The 16,659-nt window shown below is 50.9% G+C and overlaps 2 protein-coding genes across 2 annotated transcripts; both read right to left on the reverse strand.

Moving 5' to 3' along the window:
- Nucleotides 1-2,465: 2,465 nt before the first annotated feature.
- On the reverse strand, nucleotides 2,466-6,475 carry TMEM25 (transmembrane protein 25; the record flags this gene model as incomplete). The annotated part of the gene is made up of 8 exons (XM_080707877.1): nucleotides 6,400-6,475; nucleotides 5,823-6,134; nucleotides 5,195-5,485; nucleotides 3,341-3,469; nucleotides 3,062-3,092; nucleotides 2,823-2,923; nucleotides 2,628-2,714; nucleotides 2,466-2,539 (listed from the first exon to the last, which is right to left on the reverse strand). Exons 1-8 carry the CDS (start codon nucleotides 6,467-6,469, stop codon nucleotides 2,466-2,468), a joined length of 1,095 nt encoding a protein of 364 aa, XP_080564003.1. The 5' UTR covers nucleotides 6,470-6,475.
- A 49-nt stretch (nucleotides 6,476-6,524) lies between these two features.
- On the reverse strand, nucleotides 6,525-13,923 carry TTC36 (tetratricopeptide repeat domain 36; the record flags this gene model as incomplete). Its single annotated transcript, XM_080717047.1, has 4 exons — nucleotides 6,525-6,849; nucleotides 6,923-7,175; nucleotides 11,916-12,104; nucleotides 13,809-13,923. The coding sequence occupies 4 exons, from the start codon at nucleotides 13,921-13,923 to the stop codon at nucleotides 6,525-6,527; spliced, it is 882 nt and encodes a 293-aa protein (XP_080573173.1).
- Nucleotides 13,924-16,659: the final 2,736 nt, after the last annotated feature.

Consider the following 16,659-nt stretch of genomic DNA (forward strand, 5'->3'; position numbering starts at 1 on the left):
GAAACAGAGTCTCACTAAGTTGTGGAGGGCCTCAGGAAGTAGCTGAGGCTGGCCACAAACCCGTGATCCTGTCTCAGCCTCCCAAGTACTAGGATTACAAGTGTGCGTCACCACGCCCAGCTAAAATTTTCATTTTTGAAACAAGGAAGGTCTTTCTAAGTTGTCGAAGGCCTCACTAAATTGCTGAGGCTGTCTGAACCTGTGATCCTCCGTGTCAGCTTCCCAAGCACTGGGATTACATGTGTGTACCACTGGCCTATCTCTGGTGGTCGATGCTAAGAGCCCATTTCAGGAGTCCTTCCCCATATGTAGCAGGGAAGGACTACTGAACAGTCTGGACAGATAGGCCCTGGGAAGTTCCCCACCCAGAATTAGCATTAGGTGAGACCCTTTTCAGTCACATTTCAGCATGGTTGTCCATACTTCAATCATTCTCTGCAGTGGGATTTACATAAGAACCCAAAGCACAGTGTTCAGAGAGCTTCCAGACACCCAGAAATGTGGGGGCCTGCAGAGGGCCAGGAGCTTTGTGTCCTCCCTCACCTCTGCCTGCTCTCTTCATCCGTGTCCTTTGGGAAATCCATTATGACAGGCTGATGACACATGTTCAGATCCTGTGAGCTGCTCACACATGAAGTCAAGGAGGGGGCTGCAGGAGCCCATTTATCACTTGTCCCTCAGAAGCATGGGTACGACAACCGGGGCTTGTGACTGTGACTGGCACCTGGAGGGACAGTCTTAGGAACCGAGCCTTCAGCCTGTGGGATTTGATGCTGTCTCCAGGAAGTGTCAGAGTTAGATTGGAGGACACCAGCGGGTATCAGCCACTGCTATAGAGGTGAATTGGTTTTCTCCTGGAATTTACTTTCCTGAGGGTTTCTCTTCAGTGAATGATGCCTTCCTAACAGGCCACCTGCCTGGTTAGCTCTCTCTGTCCCAGGGAGCTTGACTATTATAACTATCCAGGTGAGAGATGACTGGCTTGGAAGTAGGGTGGTAATAGCAATAGACATTTTATTTTTAGTTATATCAGCCATGCTCCAGTCAGGAAATCTGAAACCATGCTAATTCTTTTGTTTTTTTAATTCATATTTATTTATTTTGTGATACTGGGGGTTGAACCCAGAGTCATTCTACTTCTATGCTATATCCGTAGCCCTGTTTTATTTTTTTTACTTTGTAACAGGGTCTCACTGAGTTGTGTAGGGCTTCACTAAGTAGCTGAGGCTGGCAGTGAACCTATGGTCCTCCTGCCTCAGCCTCCCAAGTACTGGATTACAAGTGTGTGCCACCACGCCTGGCTAAAGGAAGACATTCGAAGAAATGAACATGTACTCAAGTCAAGTTTATTGAATTTACTATGTGCTCAACACTGTCCTAGGCAGTAACATGAGAAAAATTACAAAACAAGGAAGCAACTGGGGAAAAATATACTCTGCATCCTATTAATTTCTAATCATTTCCATGGTTTTTAAAGCATTCTCAGGTCACTTTGGGGTATGCAGTCTCCCTCTTTCTCCTTGTTCCCTACAGTGTCTGCCCCTAAAGTACTGGGCAGGGCAGGAAGGGTGAGTTTCTTCTTCTGGAGCAGCCAGATTTGGCTGAGCTTGGGAAGAGGTGCTGAGGAGACTCAATCCTGAGGGTGTGGACCCTTACTGAGAGCCACTGGAAGGCTACCCTGGAAAGGCCTGGGGGCTCTGGAGCCTCCTCCCACCCTCCCCTGGGGCTGTGCTTAAAGTGCTAACACTGTAAAAAGCTATGCATAGTTACATGCTGTCCTGGGGGCCACCACAGCCACTGCTCTTCTGCTGCCCACCTTGTGCTGAGAGGCACTGGCCCTGCTGGAGGCTAGGCAAATGGCGAAGTCCAGTGCCCACCGAACAAGTCTGGTGCCCACCAGGAGGCAGGGAAGGGGCGGAGGAGGGTGGAGAGGTATACAGCAAGAGGAGCTGGCTCGTGCGTGGCCAGGGCTTCACCAGGGGCTGGCTCCCAGGCAAAGGGCAGTTTGTTTCTACGCAAAGAGCAGGACACTAAAATTTCCCTGAGGGAATAAGCTTCATAGTAATAGGAAGGACACCCAAGACGTGCAGGCCCTCCCTGTCCCCAAGCAGGCACCCCATGCCCACCGTACGAGGTGCTGAGGGGAACTGGCATGGCGTGCACAGTAGGCCATGATGCTGGGTGACACCCAGACACACCTGGCCTCTGCAGAGGCTGGTCATCACCAAAGGCCCTCAACCTGAGTTAGCACGATCAGCTTAGTCCTGGCTGGGCCCGGGCGTCAAAGCCCAGCGGAGTACATCATGGGTATGACCTGTAGGGCACCCCAGCTAGGAGGGCCGGCAAGTGGCCGTAGCACGGCCTCTTCGTGTTGGCAATACGGCCAGGCAGGGGATAGCTTGGAAAAGGCGGGCGGTGGGTGCTCAGCGTGTCTGGCGGCCCAGGGGAGCCTCCCATCTCACCCGTCAGAGCCAGATCTCCTCACTGCTCACACTGGACACCCTGTAGATGTAGCTCAGCATTGGGAGGCGGATGAAACCTGTGGGGCAGACACACCCCGGGGGTTCAGTAACCTTGATGTGGGGTCGGATGATAGAGGAGGGCGGCAGCAAACCCCTCCCCAGTACCTCGGCTGGTGAGGAGGCCACCGGGCTCAGGTTCCAGAAGCTCTGGCCGGCTGCTGTTCCAGGCCATCGGCCACTCTGCCGGTTCCCCTGTTGGGCAACAAAGAGGTGTGCCCCGTAGAACCTAGCCCCTCTAGGGTGCCGGGGTCTCTGCCCCTCAGGATATGGCAGGGACAAACCACAGGCCCCTGCGTGTACCTCTAGGCTCTGAAGTGAGGTCATTGAGCTGCAGGTTGGAGGGAAGGGACATGTTCTCCCGAGGCAGGCGCACGTTGTTGAGTTTCAGGTTGTTGGAGTCACTGTGGGGTGGACAGCAGCGGAGCTGAGTGTGGGCACCAGCAGCACGGGCTCCTGCTCTGAGGCCTGTTCCAGACCTCCCACAAACCCCAGGGCCCCATCTGTCCCAGCCTGCATTTTGGTTCAGTTCATGACATTACCTAGAGATGAGAGATGGGCGCCGGGAGGGGCCTGAAGGGAAAGAAACATTGCGCTGTTTTTGTGCACTCAGACTAGGTTCCCAGAAAAGGAGTTCCCAGTGCCCAAGCCTGGCTCTGGCACCAGAGGCCAGCTCCCATTCCCCGGGATGCACGTCTTAACCGCAGCCACCCCTCGCAAGTGCTCTCGTGCCAGAAAAGACTTCTTCACCCAGCTTCGCCTGCTGCTTACCCAACCACAGTGCCCACCCAGCTACCCTCAGCCCACTGCCCTGGCCCTACCTTTGGTCTTCTCTTTCCTGCAGACCAGGCAAGCCACCAAGGTGCTAAACCCCACGAGGGTGCCCAGGGCAAGCCCTCCAGCCACAACGATGCCCAGCAGTGGTACTTCCACTCGGGTGGCCAGGAGCCCTGCAGGGTGTCACCAGTTAGGTTAAGCGAGTGGCACCCCAACACTGAGATGATTCAGCACAACTATTCTGTGTTCATGCACCAGGAAGAACAAGTCCCTCCCTTACTCTCTTTTTTTTTTTTTTTTTTGGTGGTACTGGGGATGGAACCCTTCTACCTCTAGGCTACACTCCCAGACCTATTTTATATTTTATTTGGAAACAGGGTCTCTTAAGCCAGTGTGGCTGGCTTTGAACCTGTGTAATCCTCCTGTCTCAGCCTCCCAAGCATGGGGATTACAAGTGTTCGCAACCATGCCCAGCATTATTTTCATTTCTTTACTTTGTGTGTGTGTGTGTGTGTGTGGTACTAGGGATGGAACCCAGGGACTTTTCTACTTCCAGGTTATACTCCCAGCCCTATTTTATATTTTATTTGGAAACGGTCTCACCAAGTCGCCAAGAGCCTCACTAAGTAGCTGAGGCTGGCTTCAAACCTATGCGATCCTCCTGTCTCAGCCTCCCAAGTACTAGGACTATAAGTGTGCACTACCATGCCTGGCTATTTACTTTTTTACGGGGGGATTGAACCCAGAGGTGTTCTTCTTCTGAGTTATACCTCCAACCCTTTTTTTAATTTTATTTTGAAACAGGATCTCACTAATTTGCTAAAGGCTTTCCCAAGTTGCTGAGGCTGGCCTTGAACTTGCGATCCTGCTGTCTTAGCCTCCCAAGTTCTGGGATGACAAGTGTGCACCACCACCCTGGTTTCCGTTTTTTCTTTTCTTCTTTCTTCTGGGATTGAATCCAGAGGCACTCTACCTCTGAGCTATACCCCCAGTCCTTTTTATTTTATTTATTATTTATTTATTTATTTATTTATTTATTTATATATCTATTTATTTGCAGGTCTGGGGATGGAACCCAGGGGCATTCGACCTTTGAGCTACAGCTCCTGCCCTATTTTTTATTCTTTATTTTGAAATCAAGGCCTCACTGAGTTGCAGAGGGCCTCACTAAGTAGCTGAGGCTGTTTGCAAACTGTGATCCTCTGGTCTCAGCCTCCCGAATGCTGGGATTACAAGCGTGCACCACCACGCTTGGCTCCAGTCCTTTTTATTTAGTTGTTTGTTTTTGTTTGTTTCTGGGTTTTTTGCGGGTCTAGGGATGGAACCCAGGGGCATTCAATCTCTGAGCTACACCCCCTCCCCTATTTTTTTTCTTTATCTTTGAAACAGGGTCTCACTGAGTTGCAAAGAGCCTCACTAAGTAGCTGAGGCTGTCCGAGAACCACGATCCTCCAGTCTCAACCTCCCAAATGCTGGGATTACGAGCGTGTGCCACCACGCCTGGCAGCTTTTTAAAATTTAATCAGTACAGGGGATGAACCTGGGAGCATTCAACCTCCCAGCTATACCCCTAGCCCTATTTTTTATTCTTTATGTTGAAACAGGGCCTCACTGAGTTGCAGAGGACCTTACTAAGTGGCTGTGAAACTGTTACTTCTGTCTAAGCCTCCCAAGTACTGGGATTTACAAGCATGTGCCACCACATCTGGCTTATTTTTTATTTAGAGACAAGGCCTAAGTTAACTGTGCACTGGCCTCAAACCTGTGATCCTCCTGTCTCAGCCTCCCAAGTACTGGTATTATAGGCGTGCGCCACCATGCCAAGCAAGTCTTCTCATTTTTGTCCCATGAACCCTGTGCACACCTGAGGCACTGCTGGGCCAGCTAGCAACGCTCACCTGGGGCTGGAAGAGAAGCGCTGGTGACACCCACGTCATTGGTAGCCACCACGGAGAGGTTGTGTGCTAGGCTGCGGAGCTGCAGCTGCACCGTGTGGTTGGTGAGCCAAGGATAGCTCTGTGCATCCAGCACCAGGAAGTCAGAGGTGTTGACAGTTACTGGCCCATCCTGGTCAATCCAGGTAATGTTGGCAGGTGGGTTGGCACGGACCAGGGCAAACAGGACAACCAGGAGGCCTGGGCCCTGACCTTCCTGGTACTTGGCCCCAACCTGGGCAATCTCCGGTTTAACTAGTACAAAAGAGAATAATATGTTCTGGCCACAGTCCCTCCTATGCTGGCCCTTTCTTCTCACACCCAGAAGGGAGCCAGGGGCTTGGCCTTCTCCTAGCAGGGGCACTGAGAAACAGGGTGGCTGGGCCTGGATTTGAATCCTGGCTCTGCTTCTTACCACCTGTATAACCGTGGGCAGCCCGAGTGTTCCCATTTGTGAAATGGGAATAAAAATGGAAATTGTTTCACAGGATGACCAAGAACTTAAAGGGAGCCGGTATTCACCAAGCGCTCAAGTGTTTGTCAGTGGCTGTGAGGTCCCCAGACTGCAGCCCCGCCCCCCTCAGACACTCACATTGCACATTGAGGATGACTGAGGCATTGGCTGACTGGCCACTGCCTGGGTCCTGCAGGGAGCAGTTGAGCTCATGCTGAGCCCGCTGGGCAGTGACAGTGAAGGTGCTGGTGCCTCCAGAGAAGGCTTCCCCGCCCATGCTCAGCAGTCTTGAGGTGCTGGCCTTCTGCAGCTGTCCATCCAGGTACCAAGCCAGTCGGGGGGAGCCAGAGCCCCCCGCCACGCGGCAGGTGAAGGCATGGCGCTCATTCTCCCGGAGTGCCCGCTCAGCCCAGGTCTGACCGTCAATCTGTGGTGCCAACTCCCCCCAACCTAGAACACAGCAGGCAGCCCGGGTTGGGCTGGGAGAGGGGCTGGTGTGGTTCTGTGACGGGGATGAGGTCCAGTTACGGAGGGGCAGCTGGCCCAACAGGCACGGCTCTCACCAGCCACTGGCTGGGCCTAAAGTAGGTGGGTGGGAGGGGGGAACCTGGCTCTGGAGCTGGGGGACAGAGCAGGTACCCAATGGATGGTGCAAGCAAGGAGGGGAGCGCAGGCTCCCGAGAAGTGCTTGGCCAGGGAATAAACAGGGGTGTACCTGAGCTCAGCAGGGCGGGCAGGAGCAGCAGTGTGGATGGGAAGGAGGCTGCACCTGCAGGCAGCCCCATGGCGGCCAGGGCAGGCCCTGGGCTGCTGAGAGAAGGGGGTGGGGATGGGCCTGCGTCAGCCGGCCATAGCGGCAAGCCAAGTCATGCCTCCAGGAATGGACTCTCCAGCCCCAAACGAACCACGCAGGGAAACACGGGGCACGGCGCGGCAGCACTCGGAGCCGTCCTGCAGGTGCCCGACACCCGGGGGCGCGGAGCTCAAAGGCACACCCGCCGACGCGCGCAGCCGCCGCCGGCGCCGGCCCCCGCCCCGGCCTGCCCCCGCCCGGCCCTGCCCAGCCCGGGGCCCGGAGGAGTCCGGCGGGGGCCGCACAGCCCCCGCCCCGCTCACCTCGGTGCTCCCAGCGGGCGCCGCAGTCGGCCGCGAGGACGGGGCGGCGCTGCGGATGGCGGCGGACGAGCACAGGCGGGTCGCAGAGGCCACAGCTTTATTGGCTCGGGCGGCCTCAGCGCCGGGCGGCGCCGCGCAGCTGCCCCATGGCGTCGGCCAGCATGCGGTTGCACAGCGCGGCGTAGGGGTTGAGCAGCACCAGCTGGCGCCGCGCGAACGCGCTGCCCAGCCGCGCCGCCTGCTCCAGGTCCCGGCGGGCGTCGGCGTCGCGGCCCTGCAGCCGCGCCAGCAGCCCGCGCTGCACCAGGCTCTGGCGGGCGGCGCGGCCCCGGCCTCCGCTCAGCGCCACGGCGCGCTCCAGGTCCTGCAGGGCGCCTGCGGGGGACAGCAGGGTCAGCGTGCCCGGGAGGACGGCATCCATCCCCGAGTCACCAGGCATCCGGGTGTATGTGTGGTGTGTGTGTGTGTATCCATCCCCGAGTCACCGGGCATCCGTGTGTGTGTGTGTGTGTGTGTGTGTGTGTGTGTGTGTGTGTGTGTGTGTGTGTGTGTGTGTGTGTGTGTATTGAATCCAGGGGCATTCTACCTCCAAGCTGTAAGCCCCAACCCTATTTTTTTGTGTGTGTGGGTCTGGGGGTGGAACCCAGGGGCATTCAACCTCCGAGCTCACCCCCTGCCCTATTTTTTTATTCTTTATTTTGAAACAGGGTCTCACTAAGTTGCAGGGGGGCTCACTAGGTAGCTGAAGCTGTCCGAGAGCGACGATCCTCCGGTCTCAGCCTCCCGAATGCTGGGATTACAAGTGTGTACCACCATGCCTGGCTTCCCCAACCCTCTTCTTTTTTTTTTTTTTTTTTTTTTTTTTTTTTGGTGGTACTGGGATTCCTGGAAGCCCTTCTACCTCCGGACTACACTCCCAGACCTATTTTTTTTATTTGGAAACAGGGTCTCTTAAGCCAGCAAGGCTGGCTCCGAACCAGTGCGATCCTCCTGTCTCAGCCTCCCAAGCTCGGGGATTACAAGCGTGCGCCACCACGCCCAGCTAACCCTGTTCTATTTTTTATTTGGAAACAGGGTCTCAATGAGTTTTGGAGTGTCCGTCTAAATAGCTGAGGTGGTCCTTAAATCGGTGGTTCTCCTGTCGTTCCACATGGAGTCACTTCTGTGCCTCTCAGGGGTTTGAGTCTGCAGCCTGTCTCCTGCAGCCCAGGGACCAGAAGCCTGCAAAGGGGGATCTTGGGGGACTCTGTTGTCCTTAGAGTCCAGACTCCACAGCCTGGTGTTCCTGGCCCCAGGAAGCCCTCCACCACCACTCGTCCTCAGAGTCATCCCGCTTGTGACTAGGCGTCTGGGTTCAGCCTCTGTATGAGCCTGGCTCCGGGGCCCCAGCAAGGGCCTCTCTGTTCTCTGTTTCTCTCTAGCCAGAGTCAACGCAATGAAGCAAGTGTGACTGTCAGCCCCCCTCCTCACCCCCCACGACCCAGGCTGAAGTCCTGAGTGTTTCCAGGACAGTTCAGCCCTGGCCTGACATTCCTACTTCATCACCATCTGGCGCCTGCCCACCCCTGCAGGTTCAGCTCCAGCCAGCCTGGATGGAGAGCTGACACCATGTGCACCTATGTATGCTGTGTGGACCCTACAGGCTCTACCTTCTTCATTTCCTTCCTGCTTGCCCAAGCCAATTCCTACTTATTCTTCAAAACTTGCCCTTCAGGAACAGGCCTCATACTGCCCCTTCCCAACCCGCCATACTAGTAGCTTAAGTATGTGTCCCCTCTAACCCTGGCCTGAGAAGTGCCCTGAGGAGCAGCATCTCACAGGGCTCCAGGGTCTGCCACCTGCTTTTTTTTTTTTTTTGGTGGTGGTACTGGGATGGAACCCAGGGGCATTCTACCTCCGAGCTACATCCCCAGCCCTATTTTTTGTTCTTTATTTTGAAACAGGGTCTCACTGAGTTGCAGAGGGCCTCCCTAAGTAGCTGAGGCTGAGCTGGGCATGGTGGCGCACACTTGTAATCCCAGCATTTGGGAGGCTGAGACAGGAGGATCATAGTTCGCAGACAGCCTCAGCTACTTAGTGAGGCCCTCTGGAACTCAGTGAGACCCTGTTTTCGAATAAAGAATAAAAACTAGGGCTGGAGGTGTCGCTCGGAGGTAGAATGCCCCTGGGTTCCATCCCCAGTACCGCTAAATAAATAAATAAATAAATAAATAATAAATAGCTGAGGCTGTGAACCTCTGTCCTCCTGTGTCAGGCTCCCAAATGCTGGGATTACAAGCGTGCATCATCACACCCTGCATGGCACCTGCTTTGAATCCCAACTCTGCTGGTCACTGGCTAGGGACAGTGTGTGAATGCATGTCCTCCACTGGCTTCAGTTTCATCTCAAAAACGGAAATAACAAGCCAGTCTAGAGAGGCACACACCTCTAATTCCAGTACTTGGGAGTCGGAGACAGGAGGATTGCAGGTTTGAGTGGAGCCTCAGCAGCTTAGCGAGACCCTCCACAATTTAACAAGATCCTGTTTCTAAATAAAAAAACAAAAATAGGTCTAGGGGTATAATTTGAAGTAGAATGACCCTGGATTCAATCCCCAGTATCACAGAAAAATAAGTAAGTTAATAAATAAAATGGAGATAACAAAGTGGGCATGAAGACACAGGCCTGTAAATCCCAATATGTGGGAGGCTGACACAGGAGAATCACAGGTTATTTATTTACTTTTTATTTATTTAGCAGTACTGGGGATTGAACCCAGGGGCATTAACCTTGAGCCCTATTTTTTATTCTTTATTTTGAAACAAGATTTCACTGAGTTGCAGAGGGCCTAAGTAGCTGAGGCTGTCCCAAATGCTGGGATTACAAGCATGCACCACCATGCTTATCTTATTTTTTATTTTATTTTATGTTTGTGGTACTGGGGGTGGAACCCAGGGGCTTCTGAACTACACCCCCAGCCCTATGTTTTTTATTCTTTTTTTTGTGTGGGTCTGGGGATGGAACCCAGGGGCATTTGACCTCCGAGCTACACCCCCTGCCCTATTTTTTATTTATTTATATTTTTTTTTGGTGGTACTGGGGGTGGAACCCAGGGGCTTTCTACCTCCGGGCTATACTCCCAGACCTTTTTTTATATTTTACTTGGAAACAGGGTCTCACTAAGTTGCTGAGAGCCTCACTAAGTAGCTGAGGCTGGCTTCGAACCCGTACGATCCTCCTGTCTCAGCCTCCCAAGCGCAGGGATTACAAGCGTGCGCCACCACACCCGGCTTATTCTTTATTTTGAAATAGGGTCTCACTGAGTTGCAGAGGGCCTCACTAAGTAGCTGAGGCTGTCTGCGAACCGCGATCCTCCAGTCTTAGCCTCCCAAATGCTGGGATTATAAGCGTGCGCCACCACATCCGGCTGTTATTTTTTATTCTTTATTTTGAAACAGGGTTTCACTAAGTTGGGAAGGGCCTCACTAAGTAGCTGAGGCTGGTCTCGAACCTGCGATCCTCCTGTCTCAGTCTCCCAAGTACTAGGACTACAAGCATGCACCACCATGCCCGGCTTCTTTTGTTTAGTGTTGAAATAGGGGTTCTGTAGGTCACTGAGAGTCTCACTAAATTGCTGAGTTTGGTCTTGAACTCGTGATCCTCCTATCTCAGCCTTCCAAGTACTGCGATTACAGGCCTATGCCATTGCTCCTGGCTCATTTTTTATCTTTATGTCTTTAGCATCTAGCCTACTACCAGAAAGCAGGCTCCTGTTTTATGTTTTTTGTTTTCAGTACTGGGAATTGAAACCAGGGACATTCTACCTCTGAGCTATACCCCAGCCCTGGTTTTTTAGTCATTTATTTATTTTTTTATTATTTTTATTATTCTTTTTTTTTTTTTTGGTGGTACTGGGGATGGAACCCTTCTTCCTCCGGGCTACACTCCCAGACCTATTTTATATTTTTTATTTGGAAACAGGGTCTCTTAAGGCAGAGAGCCTGGCTTCAAACCTGCACAATTCTCCTGTCTCCGCCTTCCAAGCTTGGGGATTAAAAGCATGCACTACCACGCCTGGCTAGTCTTTTATTTTTGAAACAGGGTCTCACTGAGTTGTGAAGGGCCTCACCAAGTAGCTGAGGGTGTCCACGAACTGCGATCATCCGGTCTCAGCCTCCTGGTGCTGGGATTATAAGCGTGTGCTACCATGCCCGGCTCCCAGCCCTACTTTTTTTTTATTTTATTTATTTTTTTGTGGTACTGGAGCTTGAACTCAAGAGCGTTCTACCTCTGAGCTACACCTCAGCTCTATTTTATTCTTTATTTTGAAACAGACTCTCACTAAATTGCAGAGGGCCTCATAAATTGCTGAGGCTGGCCGTGAACCTGTGATTCTCCTGTCTCAGTCTCCCAAGTACTGGGATTACAAGCGTGTGCGCCACCACGGCCAGGTTAGCAGGCTCTTGTTAAATGTTCCTTAAATTGTCAGGCGTAGTGCCACACACCTGTAATCCCCAGTAACAGATGGATCGCAGGCTAGAGGCCAGCCTCAGCAACTCAGCATGAACCTGCTTCAAAATAAAAAGGGCCAGGAGTGGTGGTGCACGCTTTAATTCCCGAGCTTGGGAGGCTGAGAAGGAGGATCACGCAGGTCTGAAGCCAGTCTCAGCTGGCTTAAGAGACCCTGTTTCCAAATAAAATATAAAATAGGTCTGGGAGTGTAGCCCGGAGATAGAATGCCCCTGGGTTCCATCCCCAGTACCACCATAATAATGATGATGATGATGATGATGAAGAAGAAGAAGAAGAAGAAGAAGAAGAAGAAGAAGAAGAAGAAGAAGAAGAAGAAGAAGAAATAAAAATAAAAAGGGTTAGAGGTGTAACTCAGAGATAGAACCTGAGTTCAATGGTTCCATCCCCAGTAAAACACACACACACACACACACACACACACACACACACACACACACACAACACACTAATGAATGTAATATATTCTCTTCTGACTTTGCCGTAGCCCCGGGAGATTAGCAGGGTTCATGGCATATCTTGGGCTCCAGAGGGGTTCACCCACAGCCATGTCTCCTGTCTGCCCTCCAGGGCCCCTTTTCAGAGGCTCTCAGGCACCACCTCACCTGCCACATCCCCTTGGAGCCGCCGGGCCTGGGCCCGGTTGTTGTAGGCTGAGGCTCTCTCGGGCAGCAGGCAGATCGCTTGGCCAAACTTCTCCAGCGCTGTGCCGAGGTCCCCAGCCTCTGCTGCCATCACACCCTGCAGCTCCAGGGCCTTGGACTGCTCTAGCTGAGCTAGAGGGAAGGCTCCATCTGTGCCAGGGAAGCCAGGTGAGAGAAAGAAAGCCATTTTAGGACTGGAAATCCTGAGACCTGAGCAGGGCTGACAAGGAGGGAGTCCTGGCAGGGGCAAGGTGCAGTGCTGAGGGTTGGAGGGGCTGAGGTTACAGTCTGGGAGCTACTGCTAAATTCCAACAGGACCTAGGAAAGGAGCCTTGGGTGGCTCCCAGGGCCAGAATAAAATCCACATTTCTTTACCTGTAGGTCAGTAATGTGCTCAAGGTCCCACCCTCCCTAAATCCTTGCAGAGCTTGGATTTGGGCCCTGCCTTACACTGAATCCCACAGAGGCCACCGTGACATTCCCAGGTGTCACTTCAGGTGTTTCCCTCAGCTTTCTAGCCTCAAATTTCAGAAAGGCGTCCCTCTACTAGAAACAAGGGCAGAAAAACTCTTTGTAGTGGGACCAGTGGAAGATGTGCTCCCTCTGCAGACATTAGCTCCCTTCTTTTCTCACAGGTGACAAATAATAGCTTGGCTTGCTGTGTGGGGCTGCTCCGCCGGCCCCTACTGCCTCATACTTCTGTGGGTGGTGACAGTCTGTCTTTGTTTTGCTGCTGGGGATGGAACCCAGGGGTGTTCTACTTCTGGGCTACACTCCCAGCCTTTTTATTTTGGAAGAGAGTCTCACTATATTGCCTGGCACCTGTGATCCTCCTGTCTCAGCCTCCCAAGTACTGAGATTACAGATGTGTGCCACCATGCCTGGCAGGGGCAGCATTCTTTTTTTTTTTTTTTTTGTGGTACTGGGGTTCCTGGAAACCCTTCTACCTCCGGGCTACACTCCCGGGCCTTTTTTTTTTTTTTTTTTTTTTAACAGGGTCTCTTAAGCCAGCACAACTGGCTTTGAGCCTGCCTGATCCTCCTGTCTCCGCCTCCCAAGCACAGGGATTACAAACGTGGGACACCATGCCTGGCATGGGGTAACATTCTTAAAAAAGATTCGAGAGTTTAACATTACCAAGCCAGGTGAGGTGGTGCATGCTTGTAATTCTAGTACTTGGGAGGCTGAGACCTGAGGATCACAGGTTTGCAGTCAGCCTCAGCTACTTAGTGAGGCTCTCTGCAATTTAGTGAGATCCTGTTTCAAAATAACAAAAAAAGCCGGGGGTGGTAGCGCATGTTTGTAATCCCAGCATTTGGGAGGCTGAGACAGGAGGATCCTGGTGCATGGACAGCCTCAGCTATTACTTAGCAAGGCCCTTTGCCATTCAATGAGAACTTGTTTCAAAATAAAGACTCAAAAAATAGGGCTGGGGGTATAGCTCAAAGGTAGAATGCTTCTGGGTTCCCCAGTACTGCAAAAAAAAAAAAAAAAATAGTAAGTAAGTAAGAGGGCTGGGGATGTAGCTCAGAGGTAGAATCCCCTGGGTTCCAGCCCCATACCACACACACACACACACACACCAGACAAAAAACATTACCCAACACAGGTAAGCTTGGATACTGGAGAGAATTAAGTGGCAAGTTCAATGGTATAAGGCTGAGATCTGGACAAACCTTGGCCTTCTCGTGGCAGAACATCTCTTGCTGACCCCCATCTATGCCAGTCTCTGTGATCTCAATCTCAGCTGCAGCTCACAGGGTGGAACCAGGAGCTTGGGCCACTGCTTCCCTCTCGCTGGGCAGGGGAGTGGCGGCCAGCCTGGGAAGAGCCACACACCGAGGTCAAGCTCACCTTCATCTACTTCCATCCCTGCTTCCTCTCCTAGGTCCAAGTCCAGAACCTCTCCAAATGGGGTGTTGGGGTTGAAGATGGCCAGCAACACTGCCTCATCGTTTGGAGTCCCCATGCTGCTCACTCCAAAGTTTCAAATGGTTACTCAGCACAAGAGAAGAGGGAAGAGGGTTTGGGGCTGAGCCTCCAGCAGGCAGCTGATTTTGTCAAGGGGGAGGCTCTGCCTGGGGACCTCCCCCTGCCCCGCTCTGTGAGGAGTGTCTCAGTCCTCTCTCTAGGTAAACTCAAACCAGAGCCTGGGGTTATCAACCTGGCTTGGCAGATTATTTACAATTATTTCTCAATTATACCCCCAACACAGAATAAACATATCCCATTTCAGCCTTAAGGTGGAGTGGAGCAAATGGAAAGTGCTGAAATGCCTTTATGTTTTTGTATTTTGTTATTTTTTACAGTACTGGGGATGGAACTCAGGGGCATTCTACCTATGAGCTACACTCCCAGCCCTATTTTTTATTCTTTATTTTGAAACAGGGTCTCACTGAGTTGCAAAGGGCCTGAGCTGAGGCTGTCCGCAGACCGCGATCCTCCTGTTGGTCTCCAGAATGGTGGGACTACAAGTGTGTGTCCCCACACCTGGCTTGCCTTTATCTTGTTATGCTTGAATTTTTATGGATAAGAGGATGTGTAGAATGTAAAGGAACTCTTTTCCTTGAGTGTGTGTAGTGGGTATTGAACCCAGGAACATTTTACCTCTGAGCTCCTCTCCAACCCTTCTTATTTATTTTGAAGCAGTGTTCTCACTAAATTGCTGAGGCCGGCTTTGAACTTGCAATCCTCCTGTCTCAGCCTCCCAAGTACTGTGATTACAAGTGTGCACCATCATGCCCAGCTTCCTTGTCCTCTTGACCCCTTCCTCACATCCGCAACCAAGTAGGTCCTAAAGATATCATTACTGAGGGAAGGCAGAAACTCTTCCAATTAAGGGAGACAATGTGGGCTGGGACCTTGAAGGGGCTACAGGTATGATTAGTGTTTTTTTTGTGTGTGTGTTCCTGGAGATTCTGAGTATTCAATCTCTGAGCTACACCCCAGCCCTACTTTTATTTATTTATTTTTGTGTGATACTGAGGATTGACCTCAAGGGCATTCTACCTCCAAACTACACCCCCAGTCTTATTATTTTATTTTATTTTTTGGTGGTACTGGGGTTGGAACCCAGAGGTATTCTACCTCTGAGCTACACCCCCAGCCCTATTTTCTACTCTATTTTGAAACAGGGTCTCATTGAGTTGCAGAGGGCCTCATTAAGTAACAGTCTGTGCTTCACCACGCCAGGCCCTAATGATTCCATCTTAAAAGAAAGGACAGTGAGTTAGGTACTTTGTAACCAGGTCACAGGCCATGCCTCTCCCCCTTTACTCAACCCCAGCAAGGCAAAAAGAAAGCTCCACCATGTGCAGCAATAAACTTGACATGTTTATTAATTAAACTATCACTTAAATAAAAAAAAGTGCATAGAAAATAAACATGTTTAAAAACTCCTTTTTTTTTTTACAATTATGTACACTTTTTACTTTTACATTCAGTCTTTCGTAGAGAGCTTTCAGCATTATTATTTTTTGAACTATTAAAGTATTTTCCTTCATCCCTGTCACAGGGAGTTAACACTGATGGACTTTAGACACATTTCCTTTTTTTTTTTTTCTTTTTCTCTAACCAGAAGCTTGGAAGAACACAAGGAAGAAGGAGAAAAAAAAAAAAAAAAAAAAGAAAAAAAAACCCAAACAAACAAAAGATCTGTTATACATGATAAAGTTGCCAAGAAATGTCTTATTTCTAGAAAAGAAGTTTGTCATCTGTTGAGCTCTTGAAACAATTATTCAACTATCTGTATTTACTAAAGAGACTGTTAAAAGTTCAATAAAAGAAACACCACAAGTCTATTTTCTTGGTTGAAAGACAGAACTAGAGTACCTGGGAACAAGATACCAGGAAAGCACAGAACACAATTTTCCCCTAAATGCAGGTGGTAACCCCAACATTCATAACCAAAATAGAGAAACAAGGAGTACAGGTACTGACGGGCAACATCCACAGGCAGGAAGGGTCCAGGTGACCCGCCTCTGCACTTCGATCCTCAGAATGGCCTGCCCAGACGGGGACCGGAGGAACGCTAGCCTGATGTTTTCCTGCCGCTACGAGCCACTGTAACACAATCCTTATCTATAGTGTTAAGAGAATTAAAAGCCATGGACTGAACTAGGCTTTGTTACATGGTGCATTACTATATTAGTTCCTATATATAGCATATTTATATTTATTTGAAAATCAAAACAAATGAAAGTAGTTGCAAGTTTTCAGAGTGAGAGACTTGACTGGTATCATGATTCAGCATAAAACCATCTGCTCAACGCCTCGTATTGCTTTAAGATGAAGGAAACATAAAATCATACCCAGCCCTTTGCAATGACCCGCGTATCCTTGAAAACAAAAACAACTGGATTTCTATGAAAAAGAATCCCAAATCAAACTTAACATTTGACAAGGTTTGGACCTCTAGTATTTCCAGGTATTGATTGAACAAGTCAGTCCTTTAGAAAGATACATTCATTAAGAGATTTTGTGTGTGTGATTTTTTTACATCAAGGCTGCTGCATAGCGCTCGCGTGTGGCTGGGGATTGACAGGAGGGTAGAGTGGTAGGCTGGATCCTGGCAGAGGAGTTGGTTAAAAACTCACAGCTGCCAGGGATTCCCCCTTAATTCTTGTTATTGGTGTGAAAACAGGAGAGTGACTGTGCTGGATGTGGTGGGCGGCATCAGAGGGGCCGAGGGACAGGTTCGGGCCAA

The sequence above is a fragment of the Muscardinus avellanarius genome (assembly GCF_963383645.1).
Source record: "Muscardinus avellanarius genome assembly, chromosome: 1".
In the NCBI taxonomy this organism is placed as follows: domain Eukaryota; kingdom Metazoa; phylum Chordata; class Mammalia; order Rodentia; family Gliridae; genus Muscardinus; species Muscardinus avellanarius.